We start from the raw sequence: 23,245 nt of genomic DNA on the forward strand, positions 1-23,245 counted from the left end.
AGAGCTGTTGGTGACATGATAAACAAATAATGGAAGTTAACAGGTTTAAGAAAGCATATTATTCACAAGTGCTGCTTTAGATGTTGATGAATTCTAGAGCATGATGATATGGTTTCCAAATGGACAAAGAGGAGGTTTTTTTCTCACAGCATTCTGTACACTTAATGTTTTTCAAAATTTGTCTGATCCTTGTCGAACTTGAGTAAAATACTATGTGTTATCACACCTATTATCACTGGTATTTTTTTCTCACATTAAATTGAATTGGGCTTGCATGTTCATTTTCAGCTTCCCCTTCCGGCACACATTTTTCTGAGTTAATGTTTCATATTTATTTCATTTTTCCATTAATTTCTTCCTCTTCAGGTGCAATCTAGCTCCTGTGGTGGAGTTTGCTGCCGATGTGGGAACGAAATCTGATTTTATTACCATGAACCCATCAGTTGTACAAAGAGCATTTGGAGGCTTTCGGAATGAGAGTGACAGAGAAAAATTTGTGCATAGACTATCCATGCTGAATGACAGTGTCCTTTGGATCCCAGCTTTCATGGTCAAAGGTGGAGAGAAGCATGTGGAGTGGGTTAATGCATTAATCCTTAAGAATAAATTGAAAGTGCGAACCGCCTATCCATCACTGAGACTTATTCATGCTGTCAGAGGGTAAGTGTATGGAAAAGACTGGTCTGTCCTTAGGACAATGACGCTCATAATTAGAATTCCTAGCAGCCAGAAAAAAAGATGAATGTCAAAAGGAGCATGGATTGCATTTCTGATAATTTTGTTTGGTAACAAATGTTGGCCACTCATTTAGCCAGCTCTGCTGCAAAGAGCTGAAATGCATTAGCAAAATAACTTTTCCAATTGCACTTTTATGTGCGAAAATGTATCATCATTTAATGATACGCTAATCTTAAAAATACTCTGAATTCAGTGTACAATGAAAGTGCTACATGTTTTCTTTCGGAAACAGCTGTGAAGATAAAAAATACAATCTAATAGCATCAGGAGTAAGATAGCAATCCTGTAAATAATGAAGCCTGGCAGATCTGAAAATACTGAGCCCCTTCATAAAACATCTGGGATTTGGAGCAACCTTTCTCCTTTTGAATTTGGCCAGATGCTTGGTCAATTAAAAAACATTGATCAGAATTACTGAAAATGTTAACAAAACCACTTATTAGAAAAAATATCTGTGCTGTGAGCAGATATTTTTCTTTTTAACCCCATAATTAAACAAAACTTTCAGATGAAGGCTCCAATGCCTTCGTCACTACTATATACTACAAGTATATAGGGCTATGCCTGAAAATCATTCAAAAGATGATGGTAATGAAATGTGTTTGTACATCAAATCATGACAGAATGGTAGTATTCAGCTTCAGTTTCTTGAAATTTGCTGTCTGTTTGTGGGGTTTAGGAAGGTGCCTTAAAGTACTGCTATTAACTTGTACCCCAGTTACTGATTATGTAGCTGTTCTTACCGTTACAGCAGCAGAGATAAGTTTAGAAAGCATGTTTGAACTGTTATCCCAATGTAGTATGAGAATAAAGCTTAGAAAGCAGTTGTTCTTCAGGGTATTTTGACATGTCTCATAGATTACCTGCTGCATTCCCTTTCTGGTGCACTCCTGGCACTGGAAAAAAAATAATCTGTTGCCTTTGAAATTAGGAAATCCTTCAGAAAACCTTTACTTTTTTACTCAGTCCGTTTTGTTACACGTTTAGACTTTAGCTATTTATGGGCCATGATTGTGTTGAATTTTCAAATATTCAAAATGTCTGTAATACATAGGTATGGTGGTTTATATGTGTATATAAATCTGTCTGAGATTGCTTCCAATTTACAAACAACAGTTTTAATTTCCAACTGCTAAATCTGGGCAAAATTATCAAATGTGAATGGTAATTCAGAATGTGCAGTCTTTAAGCTGGCTAACTTGAAGGTCCTTCAGGTGGCTCCATCTTAAAAAAATTGCTAGTACCTACATTGCCTCTCTGAATGAGGCAACAAAAGCTCTGCCATCTGAATTGTTGAAAATTTGGATTCAACTGTATTTTAGATTATACCTAGCAGTGTCATCTGATACGACTGCATAGATTCGTCCAGTTGTTGAATCTGCGCTTTAAACTCCATAGTAAATTTAAATCGATATCAAGAGTTCTTTGATGTAATGAACCTAAAATTTTAATAAAATGTGGAACTATGGTATATTTAGGGCCAAATAATTTCATATCTAATCATCAATAAGGTTCATCATTCCAGCCTGACATGTTAAATACAAATAGAGAGCATCTTATGCTGAAGGGTGCAGGCTCAAGGTTTGGAAAGTGTTGTCTGTATTCCTTTTTATATGTATCAAACTGTCAAAATTTTTCCTTCATTAGTCTTTAAAGCATATGGTGTAGGCACTTTCTAATGGCAGAATATAAAGTTTCTTAGACTCCTGATCTAGTGAGGCCAAATTCTTCATTCCTAATGAAGAATAAAATTATATTAGAGTTTTATCTAAAAACAGGTCAGTTTCGCTACAATCACAGCACTGTAATGAAATTCTCACTCCTGCTCTTCCTTCTCTTTTAATGAAAGAAACTTTATGAGCAGTATGTAGTGTTCCAGAGTTGCTATTGATCAGATTATTGCATTCTGAGATAATTTTAAAAACTTTTCTTTCTGTCCATTTGTGTACTTTTTGGATTAAAAAAGAAAAGATAATGTGGTATTGGAAAAAGAAACTACTGTTTTGCTGCTTTCATGCCTTATAAAACTTCTGTGAGTGACGGCTGCTCCTCTAAAATCTCAGAAGGATTTTAGGTTTTAAAACCGGATTATATACATACAAAGTCCAACATGATAACTACTTTTTAAATCAGTAGTATCATAAATGGCCACTGGATTCAGATTTTTTTCCTCAGTAGATTTAGATCAATTGTGATTTCCTGTGATAATTTTTCTCTATTTTGCTTTTTCACTTCTTGATCAATAAGTTTTGAATATTAGATTTTGAAAGTGATTTGGGAGCCATTGCATGATTTTTATAAAGTGTCTCTAAAAGCCTAAAAGCTAATTTATGGAGCTTTTAATGTCACTCTGCACATATTGACAAAATAAATGAGACAATTAATACATGACAGAGTTCAAGTTGTAACTTAGATCTTTAAATGAACATCTTAACTGATTAAAAACATTTACTTGCTCTCTAATATCACTGCCAAGAAGATTAATTATAAAGTAATTATAATGAACAAACTACAAAACTTTTTTAAAATTTACTTCAATGACCAATTTCAGAAACTTTTTTTTATTAATAAGGCTGAGATTTAATGCCAAACTATTTCATTAGGATTATTTGTAGCAACAGTTTCCAAATGAAGTTATACTCTCTGAGGTGTGGGAAGTGTCTGTACAGAGGCTTGTCTCAGTAGCAGAGCTGTAATTGAATATGGATTAAACAGCAGGCAAATAGGAACTGAGCATGCTGGGATTAGAGTCCAGATCATGTTGTTTACTTCAAGTGGCGGCAGACAACCAAGCTCAAAAGTAGGATCAGCAGGATGTTCACCTATGGATCCCACCTTGCAGATCCGTGGAGGGATTAGAGAGGGTTCCTGAGACTAAACATGTAGTTGGTACATTGGGTGGAGGTCAGTTAACCCCCAGAGCCTTGCACAGCTCTTTTTTTTTGTGCTTCTGCTGGTGACGTCTGCTGAAGAGGTTGAGCACCACCACCCCCTTGCCCTGCCAAGCAATACAGATTTAAAATATACTGGTTTTCTGAGAAGTGTTTTCTCATATTTCCTCTCCTAAATACACAAAACAAAGTTCTCACGCTCATCTTGATGTGTAAGAATGTTTTCTTGGCTGCTTTTCCAGCTAAAGCCATCCAGTAGGAAAGTGGATGTTTTGAACTATTAGTCACTCAGCAGCACTATCACTAAAATTGCCTCACATTAGTCTCCTTCCCATCTTTTGGGTATGAAACAGTTGCATGGACATCCTGTGGGATTTGCCTGTGCTCTGCTTATTTCCTCTTTGATACTGCCTGTGAAAGAGCAGTATCGTCCTGCATTAAACATGGCACAACTCCCACTGAAATCTCTTGAGTTTTGCCTTTGTAAGGAGTATGCTGTACCTATTTATGGTCACTTCCCAGTGCAGGGTCTTTTTTATTTTACTAGTGAAAGCAAACAGCTGTTCTTTGGATGTTGTGACCTTTTGCACAACTTTACCACATCTTCAGAGTTCTTTACTCTGGGAATTAGAGAGAAAATACTTTCAGAAACTGAAACATGCAGAAATCAAGTTGTTCTCCAGCAGCTCTGTGCTGAGAAATAAGTACTGTGAGTAATCTATATTGTCAACACTTCTGTTTCTTTTCTCCCTGCTAACAGATTTCCCTTTTCAGTTTACTGCTAAAATGTATTTATTAAGAAAGGATGTTTTGGAATAAATGGATGAATAAATCACCTGAGAAAACAAAATATTACAAAAATGGCCGTTAAGCTAAAAGTAGAATTCTAAATATAAAATTACTGTGTCTTATGCATCTTGTATATAAATATTCAAAATTCTGGGAAAAAATTTCACACTAGCTTCTTTTCAGTAGAATACAATCCTGTTTTTTATGTATGTGGACATTAAAAACAGGAGTTCTATATTGTAGTACCCTTGTGCCCTAGCATAAGGTATCCTTGGAACTGGCTTTGTTTAACTTACAAAAACAAATGGGATGCATGTTAGTTTTGATTTTAAGAACCTAATCTATTATGTGAAGTTGTTCTTCTAATCCCAATATCCTGTCATATGCAGAGAGCAGGAAGTGATGTTCCTGTTCTTGAAGTGGAGACACTCCAGGGTTGACTTTTCAGTCTGGCAGCTACTTGCCAGAGCTGCAGTACCCCTACATCTCTTAAGGATGTAGTTCAAAGTTTCTCAGGAGAAGCTTTACTTTCCTTTGCACAAGTTCTCCTATTTTATCACATTTCTGAAAGATTTAGCAAGGTCTGTCAAGGGATATCTCACTTTTTGAGAGAGAGTTTTCTTTAGAGGCAAGCACAGTTGAGCTAGAGCACATGAAGGCGGAACTGTGCACTAAACTGCCTTTTTATATTTTTCACTGCATGGTCCATTTTGCCAGGTAAGCCAAGAAAAACTTACCGTGGTAATAGGGATATTTTTATCTACTTTTTTTATTCATATTCACCTTTTGACAATAAACTTCTGTGAGTTTTTGTTTTGGGAGAACGGTTTCCTCTCTTACTGAAGCAACTGTTCTGTTCCTTATCAGCAATGTTTATATAACACTTGTAAAACTTACTCTTCTCAGATTGAATTTCAGGTTTCAACTAGTAGGGAGCAACAGAATTAGTCATAAGAAAAAATAGGAATGAAATTTTCCATTTTCAAGTTTGGCTGCTTAGTTTATCTACCGTGAGCAACAGCACTGTACCTAATGCTAATGAGTCCTAGGAGCTAAGCAGGAAGTAACATGTAGTTTATTCCGACAGTGTATCTGCAAATTTATATTTATTTGAAAACTATTTTGGTACTGATTATGATTATTTTTCAGTTCTAGGTTTGGGGTTCTTTTTAGAATTTATTTTCCTTACATAAAACCTGTGTTTCTGAAAACCATAAAAATGTGTTATAACTCTCATTTGATCATATTATACAAAACAAACAAAAACTGTAGCTGTGCAATTGAAAAGTAAACTAGAAACAGTTTTTGTAGTCTGTTTTTGATGAACAAGTTACAGAGAGGGGTGGAATCCACAGAGAGTGATGTTACCATATAGTATTAATAGAACTGAGAACAGCTTCTCTTGGGATTTTTTTGGCACATGAGATGAATTATCTGTTGATTCTGGCTGTAATGCGTATGCATGAGAAAATTGTTAGGTTTCCTTCCTGTTTTTTAAAGTGATGTTTCTAAGATAAGACAATAATAAAAATTCTGCTGTTTTTATTTTGATTGTAATGCCTACCAAGGGTTTTTAAAGACATGTGCATTTAGTTTTGATCTTACTAAGCTTCTGTGATGAGGAGAGGTTGCATTAAGCATCCAGCTGGTAACAGATTTCTTCAAATGCTTAGTTAACTACTGACGTAATATGGAAATATAAAAAGCTATGGCCATAAATATAAAGCTATAGCTATATGCACTGTATGGTTTGGCCTTTTGCTTTGGTCAATTCAAGTAATTGGGTTGTTAACATGAATAGTGTTTCAGTGAAATAATACACTGGCACAATAGTAAACAGTGGTGTCAGTATAGGAAGGAGCAATTTGGCTTAGTGTCTTCTGTAGCCTTGCTTTTTAATGCATATAAGTTTCTTCAAGAATTGTTTGAAGTCTTTGAGTTCTTGTTGGTATAGAGGGAGAGATTTAAGTGTTTCAGATCAGAAGCACTGAGTCACATCTGGACATATTTTCTCTGGAGTTACCAAGTGCCAAGACTAATGGCTACTACTTTCTTCCCGAACACTTGTGCCAAAATGTAGGTGCTGTGTGTTCTATTTGTGGGTAAAAAGTTGTTGATAACACACCAGTGTTTTGACTGTGTCTGAATGGCACTTGCACAGCCTCAAAACTTCCCTCTTACCAAAGGAAATGCCACGCCATCCAGCATCATGCTCAGCAAGCAATACAACTGAGGTAGCAGAAGAAGAAAGTGGGAGGTGGCTCATTCACCTAGTAAGCTGTCTTTTATCTTGATCCCTGAGTTTACTTGGCTTTGCTCTTCCTGTTCTCTTCCCCACCCCACTGAGGAGTGGGGAGGGGAGTGAGAGCATCTGGGCAGCGTCAGGCCACCATGTGGGAAAAGGAATTTGTTTATTGGGTACATCAGCCATCTATAGGCTTTTCAGAGGCTAAGAGAAGCCTGTTAGCCTGTTTCAGTTTGCATCAAAGAATTAGAAAGTGAGAAAAAGGGTGAGCATTGCTCTATTACAGACCCTTGGGAGGGTTAGGTCAGTGCTGGCATGCCCTGTGTGATGTTTTAAGAACAGGACATGTTTTCAAACAAAATAACTGATTCATCAGGTGTTAAATCTGGATTCTGCTTCTTTGGTGTTGGAAGGCACACCATAGTTGAGGCAGATGCTAGAAGTGCCTGTGTTTCGGATGGAGTAAGATTTGAAGTCTCTCACCAGTACTCATTTCCTTCCCATTCTAGACTGAAGTCTCTGTCCCTCTGCATTCTGTCTTGTGTGTCTCTTTCAGCAGAGATTGTTCCTGTGAATCCTGTTACCAGGTGTTCTGCTGTCCTTATCCTCATTTGTAGCCATAAGGACGTATTTATACATGAGTGGGAGGTTAGTGCTGTTTGGATTTACATTACTAATTTAATACTGTAACACTGCTGTATTGAAGTCCTTTTCTGAGATCTGTCCTTCTGTCTTCCACAAGTGAATTAATAAGCCATAGGAAAAAATAAGAAAATAACAGTTACTTCTGTAATGTGTAAAAATTAATGACTTTCATTTCTAACTTTTCTTTAATATTTCTGTATAGAAATATTATAGTTTCTATACCTCATGAGCACTGTGGAAACAGCTTATTGGTGTTTTCTAGTCTGTATTTAGTGGAAGCAAGTGCCATAATTTGTATTTTTGTATCATGCATTTAGTGAAGTAGTCAAAGAAAATGGACTTAGCAAAAATTATTTCTAGAACTTGCTTTTTCATTTTACATTTAGTTGTACTTCATTGTCTACCTCTGGGATACTGGGGACTTTCCAAAGAAAATGAGTAATCATTTTCTTTTGCAAGAAAAGAGGGCCCGTAAAAGAATCTGAGATAGGGCCTTACTGAAAACAAGTGCAGCCCCTGGTTTCAGAATATTTTGGAGGCTCACAAGGTGGAGGTTTTTGTTTCCTTTTTTTTTTTTTCCATTTCAGTATAAGTGTGGGCACACTTACTAGCAGAATTGGCAGAGGGGAAGTAGTGGATGTTTCACAGTCATACTGAAACCAACAGGTGGCACAGTTTATGCTTGTATCAAATTATTTAGCCTCAGATGGAATGTAACATACAGATAGGCTAACAAGGCAGTAGAAAGAGTCATGTGTGGCATTAACTTTACAGGTGAGGGCTTGCCTTTTTCACCTTTTAGTCTATGACAGACAGAGCATACAAATACAATAGGACAAAGGTGGTTTACAGAACATAGCTCTCAATGACAAGAAGCTTTCAGAAAATAATCTCAGTGTTACTTTTTACCTTCCTTTGCAGAGCTAGCAGTCATTTAAAAATCACTAAAGAGAAATCCTGAGGTCTGATAAAGACATGGTAAAGGAGAGAAGCCCTCTCTCCATGCTGCAGTGTGTTCTTCTCTCTGAAAGGCATCCACTGGAAGCTGTGTTGAGTGTGTGAAACCCTGGGAGTACAGCTGTGAGTTGTGCTATGGAGAAATGAGTGCCAAGCAGATGGGGCAGCTCAGCCTGCTGCAGGGGATTGCTGCATGCTGGCACTGGAAACAAAATGCAGGCTTGACCCCTACATCACTGGTGGCAATTGGGATTTCTGCTGCCTGCAAGGGATTTGTCATGGGTTTCCACAGAGGAGTGGGTTTGCTGTAGTTTATGGGTTTCCCCCGGGGGTGTTTCACAGTGGGAACAGATCCAGACAGATGATGCTGGCTGGCTCTGGAATTTATTAGAAAATGAACTGGATTAGTTCAGCAGAGAGAGAACAGGTTTGAGAGGATATGGGTAGAGGACAATTTGGTTCATGCATTTGTTAATGTCACCTCTCTGATGTTGTCAGTAGCAAACATCGTTTCCAAATGAATCTGTTAAGAGAACAGTAGGCTTCTCACCAGCAAGGATAATACATAAAGTCTGGTGAAGAGCACAAAACTATGCCTCAGATCTCCTTGTGTTAACTCATGAGATTGCTAAGCCATCATTGCTATTTTGGTATGATGATCATTCTCTGAAGGAGTGGTGAAAGAGAAGAGGAAATCTGTCTTTCTGGTTTTGTTTTCAAATTCTATAAACTTGTTTGTAATATGCAAAGCAAGTTCTGGGCACAGAATATCTGGGAAATGTGCCAATGTGTAAACACACTTTGTTTCTATAGCACTGATGACTTGAAGTTGAGTAGCTTGAATTCAGACTGAAGATCTCGCTTCAAATGACCGCTAATTACATAGTTGATGGTAACTTAGTAAAGCCACTGACAATATACGAAGATAGCACTGTAAGTAGCAATAAGCTCAGATTTTCTGAAAGGCTTTAATCCATAAAGTGAGAACTATTCCCTTTTAAAATAATAAGTGTGTTTACAGAACCTTTTTTTTCCTTTTTTAAAATTTTACTTTGTTTTAATCTTTCAGTCTAGTGAAGTGGGTATGTGATGTGGTTCAGGATTCCTTTTTTTCTTTCATTTATATATAACAGCAGTAATAAAGTAAAAAAGAGTAGCTACCTACCTGCTGTATGCCTCTATTGATGCAGTACAGATTTAAAGTGCATGAAACTCACAAAAAGAAAATAAAGTAAATTGTACAATGCAGAGGACATATTTCTAATTTTTTTTAATACTAACCAATAATGGCAAAGTCTTTTGTCATTTTTCTCTATGCTCCTCATATATAGTAAAAAGAGAAGATGATGCAGAAGACTGTCACATCAGAAAGCAAGCTCAAGACAGAAAATCTTTGTGGAGTAAAAACATCCATTAATCTTCTTACTTGAAAATCACAGGAATTTCTCTTGGGAAATTACTGCTTGTAAAATCAGTAGTGGGATCTGCAGCCTCCCACATAGGTGTCATGTATTTGTTTCTGATGGATTGTAGAAGTAGTGACTGAAAACAGTTTTTTCCTGGGTATATTGCATGTAAGTGAGACCAGTAGATGGGTTTGGCAGAACTCCAGTCACATTTCATTGCTATTTAATGGGCATTTTGGTTGGCATTGTTTTCAGTGGAGCTAGAAATTAATAATGTGAACACTCAGCAGCATTCATTCTTTAAAGACACTGGTCCTTTGACATGACAGCATGCGGACTCCTGTGTATTGTTTAAGTGAGTTTTTCATATTTAATGGATTTTGTAAGGCAATCTGTCACTGAATTCCACGTTAAGTTGTGATGCAGCAAATTGTTTCTGTTCAAACACATTCTTCAACACATGCTTGCACATGCATCAGTGAATGCTTTTGACTAGTCAAAGGTTTTGTGTAATCTTGATCCTAAGGAGTAACTTCTGCCTCCTTCATTTACTGATGTAGTATACTTTTATTTGTAAGAAGCCTGTCTCTTCTGGTTGCTTAATTCACTGAGAACCATGGGATTTATGATGATGTCTCAGTTTTGAGACAAATTTAAGAGAGGACACTCTGTAATGAGTAGTCTCCTCTAAAGGGTTTCAACAACCCCCCTGCACCAGTAGAAAATGAATACTAGTAGAAGGAAGTGGGGAAAAAAACCCCAACCATTTATTAACAACAAAACATCCACAAGACAAGGAAGAAAAACAACACCAAACTGTCAGAACTCACATCCTGCCACACACACACAGAGGAATGAAAACCCAAAAATGCCTGGAGAATAGGGGAAATGTTGGAGAAATATGCCTTCCTGACATGTGGTGTGAGATGGTGCCAGCTTAAGGGAAGTGGAGCTTCCACGGAGGAGTTCCAGCAGTAGGCAAAAACCTGGTGGTTCTCGGGCGTCAACTTCCACTTCATGGCAGTCATGGCAAGTGAAACAGCTGGTCTGGAGCCTCCTGGTGTGCATTCTCTGCCTTGGATCCCTGAGGGTTGGGGCTGGAACGGGGCAGCCCTGCTCCCACCAGTCCCACTCCTCCAGTCTCAGACCTGCAGCTGTTGAGTTCACCTTGAGGCAGCTGAAAGATTTCTACTGCAGTTTCTCCAAGCTAGGAAAGGGAACAGCTCTTTGCCTGGGCCAATAAAACCAAGCTAGCCAAGCAAAACCAAACCTCCCAGCGCCATGGAATGCCTGGGCAGTGAGTCTTCAAAAATGCCCACCAAAAACCCCAAAGTTCTGCACTCCCTCCCCCCCCCCCCCCCAGTCCCGGGCCTTAATGCAACCATTATAGCAACCATTTTTGGCGTAAAGCAGAAGATCATGGAATAGGCTACCACTGTAAATCACTCCTAGACAGACAGTAAAATCATTAGCTTTTGTATCTGATTAATCTGCTCTGGTTCATTGCACTGATCAAATTTAAGGACCTGTAATGCATATTTTCTGTAATAATCTCTAAATAGGAGACTTCAGATAGTATTTATAAAATCTCAAAAGTGACCAGATTTTCTTCTATAAAACTGAAGTTAGTCTAACAAGTAGCATAGCACTGAACATGTTGGTTTACTGTATCCAGACCTGATGCTGGGCATTATTGCCTTCTGCTCTAAAGGGCAATTGGGCACAAGCTGAAAGCAGCTTAAAACTGTTTATAGTCCAATGAGCAAAGAGCATCCTGAACATATTCTCAAATTTACAGGCTGCACTTTCCAATATTAATTTCAGTATCAGTGCCATTAATGAAATGCTTTCAGATGAGGGCAGTCTTCATCCTGGGATCATATTTATGAATTTTGCCCTGTTTCAGGGACAAATAATAATAATAATAATAATAATAATAACAATAATAATTCCATAGCAGGGACCAAAAAACCCCAAGTTGACCCCCTCTAAAAGCAATTAACTCTAAAACCTACTTCCATTTGTAGCTCTACTTAAATGGAATTGTTTTCTTTTGCCTACATTTATAACTGTTTTGCTGAGATTGGACCCAATATGCTTTCCAGAATGGAAATTCAACACTTTTCCCACCAAGGTTTTTCTTTTTGAAGGTAGACTTAACAGGTGATGTAAGTTTTTGGTAAGATGTAAGAAAATGGTCTCTCAAGAATACAGACCTGGATCTCTGGCATCAACCTCCTCTTTATGGCAGTCATGTCAGGTGAAACAGCTGGTCTGGAGCTTCTGTTCATGTATTAGATTTTTCTTCTGAGCATGACTGTATTTGCATTGTTTTGAAAAGGGAGAAAATTAGTTAGATAGGATTTTTTTTCTGTTACAGAAATACATTTACTGGCCATTAGCATAAGAACAGATATTCATTCAGTAGGAAAGACTAGATCTAATGGTGAAAGCTAGAATTAGGACAAGTTACTAATTTTAATTACACTCCTCCAGTAATATTCTGTTGAAATTTTCATAGGAAAAATGCTAATCAATTATAAGTTGTAGTAATGCCTTCATAAAATAAGAAGAATTAATATTTTATATTATGAATTTTATTTCATACAATATTAAGAATTAATATTTTGAAATTAATTTTGAAATCCGTATTTTATTAATTTAATCTAAAATTACCTGTGTGTTTCAAAGCACTTAGCAATGTCCCTAGTCAGTCTGATACACATTATTGTTACAACTTTGCAGTAAGATTGCATAATTCTTTTTTAGTCTACTATCCTTTAACTGAATTTGTTATATCTTTGTTCTAACAGAAGATTTTTCCGTGTTTTTAATTTGACATGGCTTTCCCAGACAAGTTTTCACTAATATAGTTAAAGAGTTTTATCCAGTCATTACACTCTTTTTACAAACCAAATTCCTTTCACTCCATTTGCCTATCTTTGGCGTGGGAAATAGACTCTTTTTTTGTGGTAATTTTTCATGAAATATTATGCCATTTTGTTATGCCCTCACCAATTCCTAGAAAAAGTCAGAACCCCAGGACACAGTTTGACAAAGGACGGAAGTTCAAGATTAACATGAACATTTGGTTATGCATACCCAATGGCATTGGTTTTGTGTAACCAAGTTACTGTGCGGAACATGAGTCAAATTCATTTCTTGGCTGCAGTACCTTTGCTTACCTAAGGCATTATTGTTGGGGTCCCTCCCGCGCCGTGTAGCCCTGGGAGAGGGGCCCTGAGGGCACAGACACGGGGTTTCCCTGCCCCTGCTCAGCCTCGTTCCCATGGGTTGGTTTGTGTTCCCTGCGCGGGCAGAAGGACCCTCGGTCCCGTGACTGGAACAGTTCCTCGGCAGAGCCCCGGCCATGCGGCTGGAGAAATAAACATCTCTCTGAAACAGCTATCAAGAATCTGTCTGTCCGTATATATTTCCTTTCCACGGGACTCCTGGTTTGGTATATGCATGTTGCAGTTTCCCCACTGCAACACATTATCAAGGTTTCCTGTCAAGGGACTGCTTCAATAGTCTTTATGAGTCTTGAATAGCTACTCTAAGAAGTATAGTAAGGGCTCTTTCGGGGAGGGAATATGGCTGATAGAAAGTAGGCTGTTCATTTATCATCCTGCCTGATCTCTGCCTGTTAAAGTTGCCCCTGTGGGCCAGGTGGGGTATGCTCTTGGGTTCAGATTTCTCAGTTTAGCTCCAGCAATAGAAGAGGTCGCAGAGTCGGCTGGTGTTGCTGTTGTTCAACTTGAAGATGGCTGCTGATATCAACCTTCCTGATGCCACAGACAAAATCCCTGCCAAGGAAGCCAACCAGCCGTCACAGCCGGTCTGGATCAACCCCTAGGTCCATAAAATGTTCCAGTAGTAGGGACCAGTAGCACTGTCTCTTATGCCACCCCTAAGTGGAAAAGGAGCCCTAGAAGAGTGAAGAACAAAGGAATTCTTTGTAGCGGTTGTTATCACTCACAGCCAAGCCTTTCCTTCAATGGAGGAGTCTGCTTCTAAAACAGACCCAGCATGAACATGAGTCAAAATACAAGCTTAGGCTATAAATGTCCTAAACCTGACAATATCTCTTTCCTGTGACTGCCTTCTCATGTTGCTGATAGGAAATGCTGGGGTTTTTCTGTACACTACACATTTGGGGTTTTTTGCCTGACACTTTTTTCTTCTTCCATGCTTATTTCCCCTACCTTTACATACATTTCTGTGTGTAGAAGAGTGGTAGGTAGTCTTATTTTACTGAGTAGAAAATTTAGTTTTCAAAACCAATAAAATATTGTTGTGCTATCTTCTGTCTGATTACGAATCATCCCATTGCTTCATTGCTTCTGTTTAATCCAAACTAATACCAGTATCCTTTTTAGAGAAGAGAATAAGTAATACTTACCCCCTATACAAGAGGAGAAAAGGCCACTGACTCCCTCTGAAACCATTTGTAGCCCTATTTATTTGAAATATAGTTGCCTTTTTTTACCTATTTCATACATGTTTTCTTAGAATTGGGCCCAGTGTTCTTTCCAGAATGGCAATCCCACACGACTTTTCCAGGGTTTTTTCTTTTGTAGCTGTGCTTTATAACTATAGATATAGGTAAGCAGTTTATCTTTTGAGGTTTCATGCAGAAAGAATGAATCACAGAAGAAAGGAGAACTATAAAATTAAGGCAAATAGTTGTTCAGATTTGGTATTCAACTTGATGTTTCTATTTCTTCCTAATTAATCAGATGCTTTCTCTTTTTTGTTTTATCATTGCTACTGTATGTTGCTACAGACACTGTATTTAGCTTAGATTTGCCTGTGTATGTACCATCTAAAAACATCTCCTATTTGACATTTCAAATACTCAGAGTCATATGTATGCTTGTTGATCACCATTTGTACATCTAACAGTCACACTGTTCAAGTGTTCTCCAACATTTTTAAGGTTTTATCTTAGTCCTTAATATTTACATATCTTTAAATGGTTTCAGGGAACAAGATAAAATACAAAATAATAAGGAGTCATCTTAACTGTTGGAATTGTAAGGGGGAAAAAAAAAGCCAGTAGTGCTAGCAGTTTTTAACAAATGTATAACAAAAAATAGTTTACTTGATGCAGGTTCAATCTGTATTAATCAAAAGGTTGATTTAAACTTACACACTGACACACTGACTTCCATTTTATAATTATGAAGGTAATTCATTAATTTATAATGTCTGTATGGGGAGTAAAAGAAAAATTGTCACAATCCTATTTATCACTAGTGGATTCTAGTTTATGGCTGCAAATTGATTAAAAAAAAAAAATTTTAAAAGGTTTTTTGAGCAGATTAGAATTTCTTGACCTGAAGGAAGCATTAACATGTCTTTATATGTATATGGGCTGGAAATATATACTCACAGCCCAGAAAGCAAATTGCATCCTAGGCCGCATCAAAAGGAGCATGGCCAGCAATTTGAGGGACTTCATTCTGCCCAATTTTGCTCTGCTTAGACCCCACCTAGAGTCTTGCATCTGGCTCTGGAGTCTTCAGCAGGAAAAAAGAAAGGGACCTGCTGGAGTGGATATAGAGCAGGGACACAGAAACAATCAGAGGGCTGGAGCATCCCTCCTCTGAAGAAGGGTAGAGAGAGCTGGGCTTGCTGAGCCTGGAGAAGAGAACACACTAGGGAGACCTTATTGTGGCCTTCCAGTACTTGATGGGAGCCTACAAGAAAGCTGGAGAGGGAGAGACTTTTTACCAAGGTCTGTAGTGATAGGACAAAGGACAGTGGTTTTGAACTGAAAGAAGGTACGTTTGCATCAGATAGAAGGCAGAAATATTTTATCATGAGGGTGTTGAGACACGGGAAAAAGTGTCTCTCTTGACTTTCTAAGCCTGTAAAATGTACTCTAGGTCTGTTTTGCTGCACCTTTGCTATGTGTCTGTGTGCACGTCTAATGTATCTGTGATCTCAAATTATTTATAGATTATTTCTTCTAAAATTAGGCTATGTTTCATTCTTGAAAATGGTTTTGTGCATGTGTTGAGCGAGCAACACTTTTTAGCAGAGGCGTGTACTGTGCTAGAGTGTCAGTTGATGACTTTCATGATTCTGAAGCAAGGATAGATGTTTCAGTCTCTGTGCACCAGAAGACTAACCATATTTACTGGCAAAGGTTCAGGTCTCTTTTTCATGTAAATAGATTCCTAAGGGCTTAAATAATTTTAAAAATATATCGATGGATATTCTTAGCAAGTTTCACTAGAGACGTAAGTAAGTAGCCCTTACTTACAACCCTTGTTGTCCAGTAGTGCAGTATATCACAGAGAATATTTCTAACTACTAAAGAGGCAGATCAGATCAGGGCAGAATCCTGACTTTTTGGGTAGAGCTCTGATGGAGTTTCAGTTCTTCATTTGTTTTAATGAAACAGGTTTTTAATGTATGCTCTTTGAAAATATTGTACACTGAAAACTGTCAAGTAGATCTTGTGCAAACACTCAGCAGTGTTTTTGTGCTGGCTGTCACATTTTCTGTGTTGTTGTTCACAATTTAATTATTTTACACTTTAGATTCCTTGTGCAGCATTCTGCGCAAAGCATATCTCAGTAAGAAAAAGCCAAATAGTCCATTTTTAATTGAAACACTCACATAAATTGAGAGGGTCAGTTGTAGGGTTTTTCATATCATTGGTGTGATTAATCCCACTGAAGACAAGAAAGCACAAGAAAAGGATTTGTCCTTTAAGTTTGAGGAAGGTAGGTTAGGTGCCCTAACACCTTCTTTAGAAAACAGATGTTGGGTCCAAGAACATAAAAGTGGCTATTTAAGAGATCCCTTTCTAGCTTGTAGACTTACCAGTGCCAGGTGCCAACACAGAAACTTAGAAGAAAAATTAGAAACAGAGGAAAGATTACCCTGTGATATATGCTCCCATGGCCAGCAGCTTAGCAAACCTTTGAGAAAGAGCTTCATCAGCACCACTGGGTGTGTGAACAAGTTGTGGGTTTTTTAGTTGGCCAACAGCATCCAAAACATTCTATTGCCATGTGTCTTGGGGTTACTTTATGATGTTGTATCCCATATCGCTTCTCTATGCCCTGAAATTAGTTTTATGCCTTTCTATGCCTTTAACTGAGCCTGAGAGGGGAGAGAGACAAAACTGAGCAAAACTTCTTCAAAGCCGCTTTGCAGTTTGTTTTCATGTTTTCAAGGACACATAGAGACAGCTCTCTGCATTCAGCTGCAGCAGGAGAGAGAGAGCGGAGGGAAGCACCTGGCTTGCTTTCTTTCCAGCCAGCTTTCCAGCCAGTTTTTCAGCTCCTTTTCTTCCGGAGAGTTGAACTTTGTTTTTCTGGGGGTCTGATTTTTCCCTTCGTCTCTGCTGGACGGCTTCAACATCAGAATACATTGGGAGGATTTTCTGCTGAAGCCTTGGCCCTGGCGGTGGGCCCACCACCCCATCCGAGCTCCAAGGAGAGGGAGATCTAAGGAAGGACTCTGAAATTTTCCAAGGTTTCTCTCAGCAGAGTGAGAGGTTTTATTATTATTTAGCATTATTATCCTTTTCCTGTGTATTTGTTAAATAAATAGTTTTTATCTCTTTCACTTTCTTTCAAGGAAAATTCATTTTTTCCCGAACCTGGTGGGGGGAGGGATGGTTGTAACCTGCCTTCTCTCAGAGGATATATTTCCAAGTTTGCCCAAACCTGCACACCATGAATTCCCAGTTCAGTGTTACAGTGTGTAAAAAGTACTTCCATCTGTTTATTTCAGACCTGCTAATAAATGACTTTACTGATGTCTCAGTTTTTGAGACAAAACTTCAGGAGGAAACACTCTGGAATAAGTGTCCCCTCTGAAGGGAAAAGGGCCTCCTCTTTTCCTCCGTCAATGAGACAAATGAGTCTCAAGAAGTGAAAGTGAGAAAAAGAAACCAAACTATTTATTAACACACAAACAAAACAGGGTAGAACAGGATTCTTAAAACCCCTCAAAATACAACACATTCCCGGAGAGGGAACAGACACGTGGGCTCGGACCAGCCGGGGCCACTCCTGCAGGCTCCCCGGACCGGCGAGGAGGGAAGGGAGTCAGTGAGGCAAGGGGAAGAAAAGGGAAAAAGGAACAGGAAAAAACCAACAGAAACGTTTCCCAGCTAGCCGGAACACAAAGGAAACCCAAAGAGCAGCACAGCGCTCCCGGCGCACTCCCTCCCCAGCCCTGCCGAGCCCCTGGAGCCGCTGGGCCCCGTTAAACTGCCCCGCACTCGGTCCCATGGCTCCAGCCCCGGGTCCATCTCAGAGAAACAGCGTCCTTGGGCATTGAGTGGACGGTTAAGGCATAAAGCAGCTTCATAACATCACCCTAGGACAGATGAGTCCATAGCGCTTTATGTTACAGTGCTTATGTTAAAGTAGTAGTTAAATTCCTATTTGCCACCTTTACACACTTCCTAATTTTGGAGCGTTTTGCCATCTCCCCACCTAGTTGTCTCTTTTTCAAGCTACTCTATTTATTCTCTTCTCATACAGAAGTTACTTTATTCTTCTGATAGCGTATGTTGCTTTACCCTGTCTTGTCTTGTTGTGAAGTATTTTTTGAGGAAGTGTGATCAAGACAATATACATCCTCTTAGCTTCTCACACAGACACTCTTGAGTAACAGTGAGATGTTTTGTCATCTTTCAAAATCTTTTTTCCGCTACCTTTTTATTAATATTTTAACTTCTCAAATTCCATATATGATTTCTCAGAAAGCTCTTTTTAAAAATATTTTCTCTGTCTGTAAAAGGAACAGAATTTCAGTGACAGCCAGGTGTGTTGAGTAGTTTTACTTGAAGATCAGCTTGGACATCTCAAGAAACAGAGCTCAGTATATAATCTTTTGAGCTATTCAGAGTTGAAACATGAATGTTTCCTCAGATTCAGCCCTGTCCAGAACAAGGAATTCAAAATCCATTGAAATATATGTAACCAGATTCTGAATCTATTTATACTATGATATCTTGTGGAATTTGTAGATAAGGCAAATAAATATGCTAAGTACACTAAATTACCTGGTATTTGAATGTAACCCATCATATCTGATTTTCTTTGTCTGAGACAGCACTTCATTCTGAGTACAGCCATGGGAAAGCACATCTCATGTTTTAATTTAGTCAGAAGTCATCTATTCCACAGTAGCAGGATAAACAATTGTAATGTGAATTCCCCAGTATTCATATAATGTAATGATGATTGGCATCAATTATTGTATGTATTAGTCATTGTAATAGAGTCTCTCCAGAAGATCATTTTAACATTAACTATTTTTAAAACAGATACCTATGGTTTTATTTTCATTTAATTTTTGTCAATGGCTGCAGAACGTCATTATCAGGTAGCAACATGCTATTCAATTGACATTCCTCTGGCAATCATGCTGATAGTAGAACATTCAATTTTCATAAATGTGAGGATATCTTGCTAGATATAGGTGAAAGTCTGGTGGATTTGACTGTATATTTAACCATAGGGGGTTATTTTGATCTGGCAGAATTTTTAAAGGCCAAAATATTGAGGTTCCGTAAACTCAAAGACCAATATAAGTGTCAAAGTAATCTTTTAACAATGCTTATGGTTGTAAATAATTTATGTATCTCATATTCATCAGGGCACACTTTTACTTTCTTCACTGCTTTTTTTAAGTGTAGAAGGAGTACTCAAGCACCTATGGGCCCCTTAAAGCAGGAAAGACACTGGCCAACTGAAGCAAGCTGAGCAGAGAGCTACAAAGCTAGTTGAGCTGGAGCACAGGCCCAGCCAGCAGTGGCTGAGGAACCCTACTTGGAGACAGAGATTGGACTGAGATCTGTCAAAGGTTGGTCAGAGGTCTGCTGACATCCCTTCCAATAGGAATAATCTCATGATTCTTGTAAAAGTCATTATTACTGAGATGTTAGGTTTTGTACTAGTGCCTCAATTTAAAATAATTTTTTTTCCTATTTTTTATGGCTTTTCATGTTATCACAGTAGAGACAAAGAAGGATATTTGACAAAAATTACATTTTTACATACAGAATTTTAAAACATTTATTTTATTTATGGTGTGGAACTGCATATAAGAACTAGGTTTCATTAAGGTAATAACAATAAAAAGGAAGGAAAAAACATGTATGTCTAAAGCATCAGAAAGTACTAGAATAAGGCTGACACAAATCCATTATTGACAGTATTTCTCTCCAGTACTAATAGAAATATCAAAAATCTGCATCCCATCAAGGTCATTTTCAGCCCAAAAATCCAGTGAAACACATTTTTTCAACAAAGAGGTACAAGGACTTTCTCACTGTGAGATGCCATGTAAACCTTCCTTCTGATGGCCCTGCTCTGTGATCCTGCTGCTACTCCTTACTTTGCTTACTATCCTGGCGTAATTCCTTAATGTTAACATTACTCCTTAATGTTAATATTACTCCTTAATGACTAACATTTCTGCTACTTAAATTCTTCTAGAATGCATATATGCATTTTTTAATGTAAAATAGAGTGAAACATGCAAGAGATCACTGTTCAGATTTTAAAAGCATGTGAAATCTATTTAAAGTGTGCATGTACAAAGAAAGGATTCTAGAAGAGAGATCTATATTGGACTGTGTGAAAGAGGTCTCAGATGTGTTGCCATGGCTCACTAACTAATAGGTCTGAAGCGGGTGAGAAGTTTTGGAGGCAAAGATGCTTGGATTTGGGATGAGGAGCTGAGGTGAAAATAGACAGAATGATAGTAGGAGCACAATGACATTGTTACAGGAACCAGTACCAGCTCAAATATAGCTTTTTACATGGAAGAGGCATTTTTAGCAGTCCCCTACTGTCAGCAGGGTGACCTTTACTCTTACAATGTACTGTGGCATTTTTTGGTTACCTGTTGCAAACATGGTATTTATTAATGACAATTTTATAAAATGCAATACATGGACCTAAGTACTGACCTGACCTTCCTTTCATTGCAGATAGTTCAGGATACTCTCTATTTGTGCTGTTTTTCACTTACCGCTAGAGGTTACTTTTAACTTTTGAGCATAAGCTGAAATTCATGGTATCTTGCCAATGTCTTTACTACACTACCATCAGCCATCTATTTTAAAGTAATTTGATGTGAGATCTCTTTGAATTCGAGCTACTCAACTTCAAGTCACAAAAATTATAGATTTAAAGGGTGTTTATGCATTGGCACATTCAGTAACCTTCAATAAATTCAGCCTTTAGGCCCCACAAAGGAGTTGTTTTAGCATGAGGCATGAAGGAAACAAGTGAGTGTGTGTAGTGGTGCACTGCAGGGGCAGTTACAGTCTTCACAGCGATGCCTATTTTCTAACATGGTAAGATCCACCCAGTCCTGTCAGTTAAGCTGATTCCTTATCCAGCTGGAAAATTAGGAATTGGTCATGGGTGAAGACCTAGAGATTAGTTATGAGAAACAAGAGAGATTCTCATTCTGTTCTATAGTTAGTTGCTTCCTTCACGTTGTAATTTTAAACAGAAAATGAGTGCATCCCAGAAAAGTAGATCAGGAGAGTATCTTTATGCTTTAAACTAAAGCTGTAATAAAACTTTGGAAACTGAAAACAGGTACAAAGATGCTTATTGGTTAAAGTATCTACAACATCAATCAATCCTAATCAGCTTTAACTCAACCTCGCATTAGAATAGCTACCTGAGCAACTGAAAAGTTTGCATGTATTTTTCAGGACAAAAATCACAAAGACTACTTGTGATTTCTGTCACTTCTTGAAAATTTTATTGATTCAAGCAGACTTTGGGAGCCAGGAATGTGCTGAGATAGATGATCTTTAGGAAGCATCAGCCTTGAGCACTGAGCATCTCCAACTGTTTCATTTGTTGCATTACTTTTTTTTTTTTCATTTTAAGTATAATCGATCCCAAGTTACAAAATTTTTATAGTAATTACAGCAAGTACTATATTTTCATTATATAGAGAGAGTTTGGATATCTTTTCAATTTTAAGAAATAAGAAATAGTTAAACTTCTGTTTTGTATAATACCTGAATATAACAAACAGAAGAGAAAATATGCTTGTATACTCTAAAATTTTAAGAGGGTCTTCATTGCATCTTTTTCCTTAATTACGTACTTATTTCTGGACAGAAATGCTTAAGTAAGATGTAGTTTCCTTTTCAAACATTTACCTGTTTACTATTAATTTAATTTTCTGCCATGAGCAACCTGGAAGGGTGAAATTCAGCTGGAATGATAGCAGTGGTATGCTGTAGTACCTGATGCATCAGTTTTAATTGCTGTTTGGCTAGAAACACTCATGTAGATGGATGACTGCATGGGATTAAAGTACTGACTTCTCAAGAGACAAATACCAATTTCCACAAAAATTAAATAATTAGCTTTTATTTTTAATCTGTTTTGCTGTATCTGTGAAGTGCTAAAAGCATTCCAATTTCTTTCTTCAGCAGCTTTCCGATAAACAAACATTTCTTTTCTAGAATGGAGTCCCTCCTTTGGTTTATCCTGTCTTACAGAGTTTCAGTTTATCAGAGTGAGAAACAAACTGCTTAGCATTTTATGTCTTAAAAATCATGTTTATGAAGATACTGAAAAACGATATATGCATGTGTCATTTGTAGATGTACCCATTCCCAGTTGCATTCACTCCTTAAATATGCTTTTTACCATCCTGTTTTTACAGCCAAGCAGAATTCTGAGTCATTCCCTATGCTGGCTTTGGAGAAGCAGTCACTCAGCCCAGAACTGTTTCCTGCTTGCAGGGTCCGTCACCTTTTAAAGAATGAACTTGAGTATAATGAAAAAAAAAAAAACAAAACAAAAAAAAACCAAACCAACAACAACAGCAACAAAAACCCAAAACAGAAAAAAAAAAACAAAAAAACAACCCAACCAAAAATACCAAATTAGCTTTCATATGCATATGTATCTGTGATTCAAAGCTATGGTTTTGGCAAAGAATGAAACTGAGAAGGCCAGTTTCAATAGGGTGGTTAAATTAACTGTTGCATATTATCTGGTGCTTTAAAAATACTTTAATCTTTGATTAAAGATATAGTTTTGCTGCCCTGTTTCATACTGGGAGGTGGGATGTTCCTCCTACTACATCATTAATGCCTTTATAGCACTCTGGATGTATAGTTTTAAGTTCCAGCCTTATTGTAATCCCATTTAAAACAAGGCTAACTCCAGTCTGGTGAGGCTTATCTTCCTTGACCTTCTTCTTAGACTGTGGTAGAAGCAATTCACAGCCTACAACTAAGAATACAGTGGCACACTGCAGTGGCTTTACATTTGTGTGGTAATGCTAATACTTACTTCTCTTACTTGCAGTCACACATTCCCACAGTCTGATCAGTACAGCTGTGTGCATGGCTGTTGTTTGTCCAAATCAGCAGAATGACCAGGTATAAGAATCTAAGTGACCTTTTTTATTTCCCTAAAGTACTAGCAGTCTTTCTATTGAATCAGACCTGGGAGAAGTGTTTTACCAGTAATAGGCTGGCATTATTTTAATGAAGTTCTGATTTTAAAGGTTAGAGATTACATTAGAACAATGTCGGTGACAGACTTTGT

General features: G+C 37.8%; 1 protein-coding gene across 3 annotated transcripts in view; it reads left to right on the forward strand.

Annotated features, from left to right (window-relative positions):
• The window catches only part of ST8SIA4 (ST8 alpha-N-acetyl-neuraminide alpha-2,8-sialyltransferase 4), an 88,307-nt gene that overhangs the window by 29,692 nt on the left and 35,370 nt on the right, over positions 1 to 23,245 (forward strand). For 2 of the 3 annotated variants that reach the window (XM_042028113.1, XM_042028112.1), the window contains exon 4: positions 367 to 660. In XM_042028113.1, coding sequence (XP_041884047.1) covers positions 367 to 660 — 294 coding nt within the window. Of the gene's footprint in view, positions 1 to 366; positions 661 to 23,002; positions 23,077 to 23,245 lie in introns of all 3 variants that reach the window. The other variant, XM_042028114.1, reaches the window with a different exon arrangement.

The sequence above is a fragment of the Corvus kubaryi genome, unplaced genomic scaffold (assembly GCF_017639235.1).
Source record: "Corvus kubaryi isolate FWS band 111438036 unplaced genomic scaffold, C.kubaryi_AGA036_p1.0 37302, whole genome shotgun sequence".
NCBI classification, from domain to species: Eukaryota; Metazoa; Chordata; class Aves; order Passeriformes; family Corvidae; genus Corvus; species Corvus kubaryi.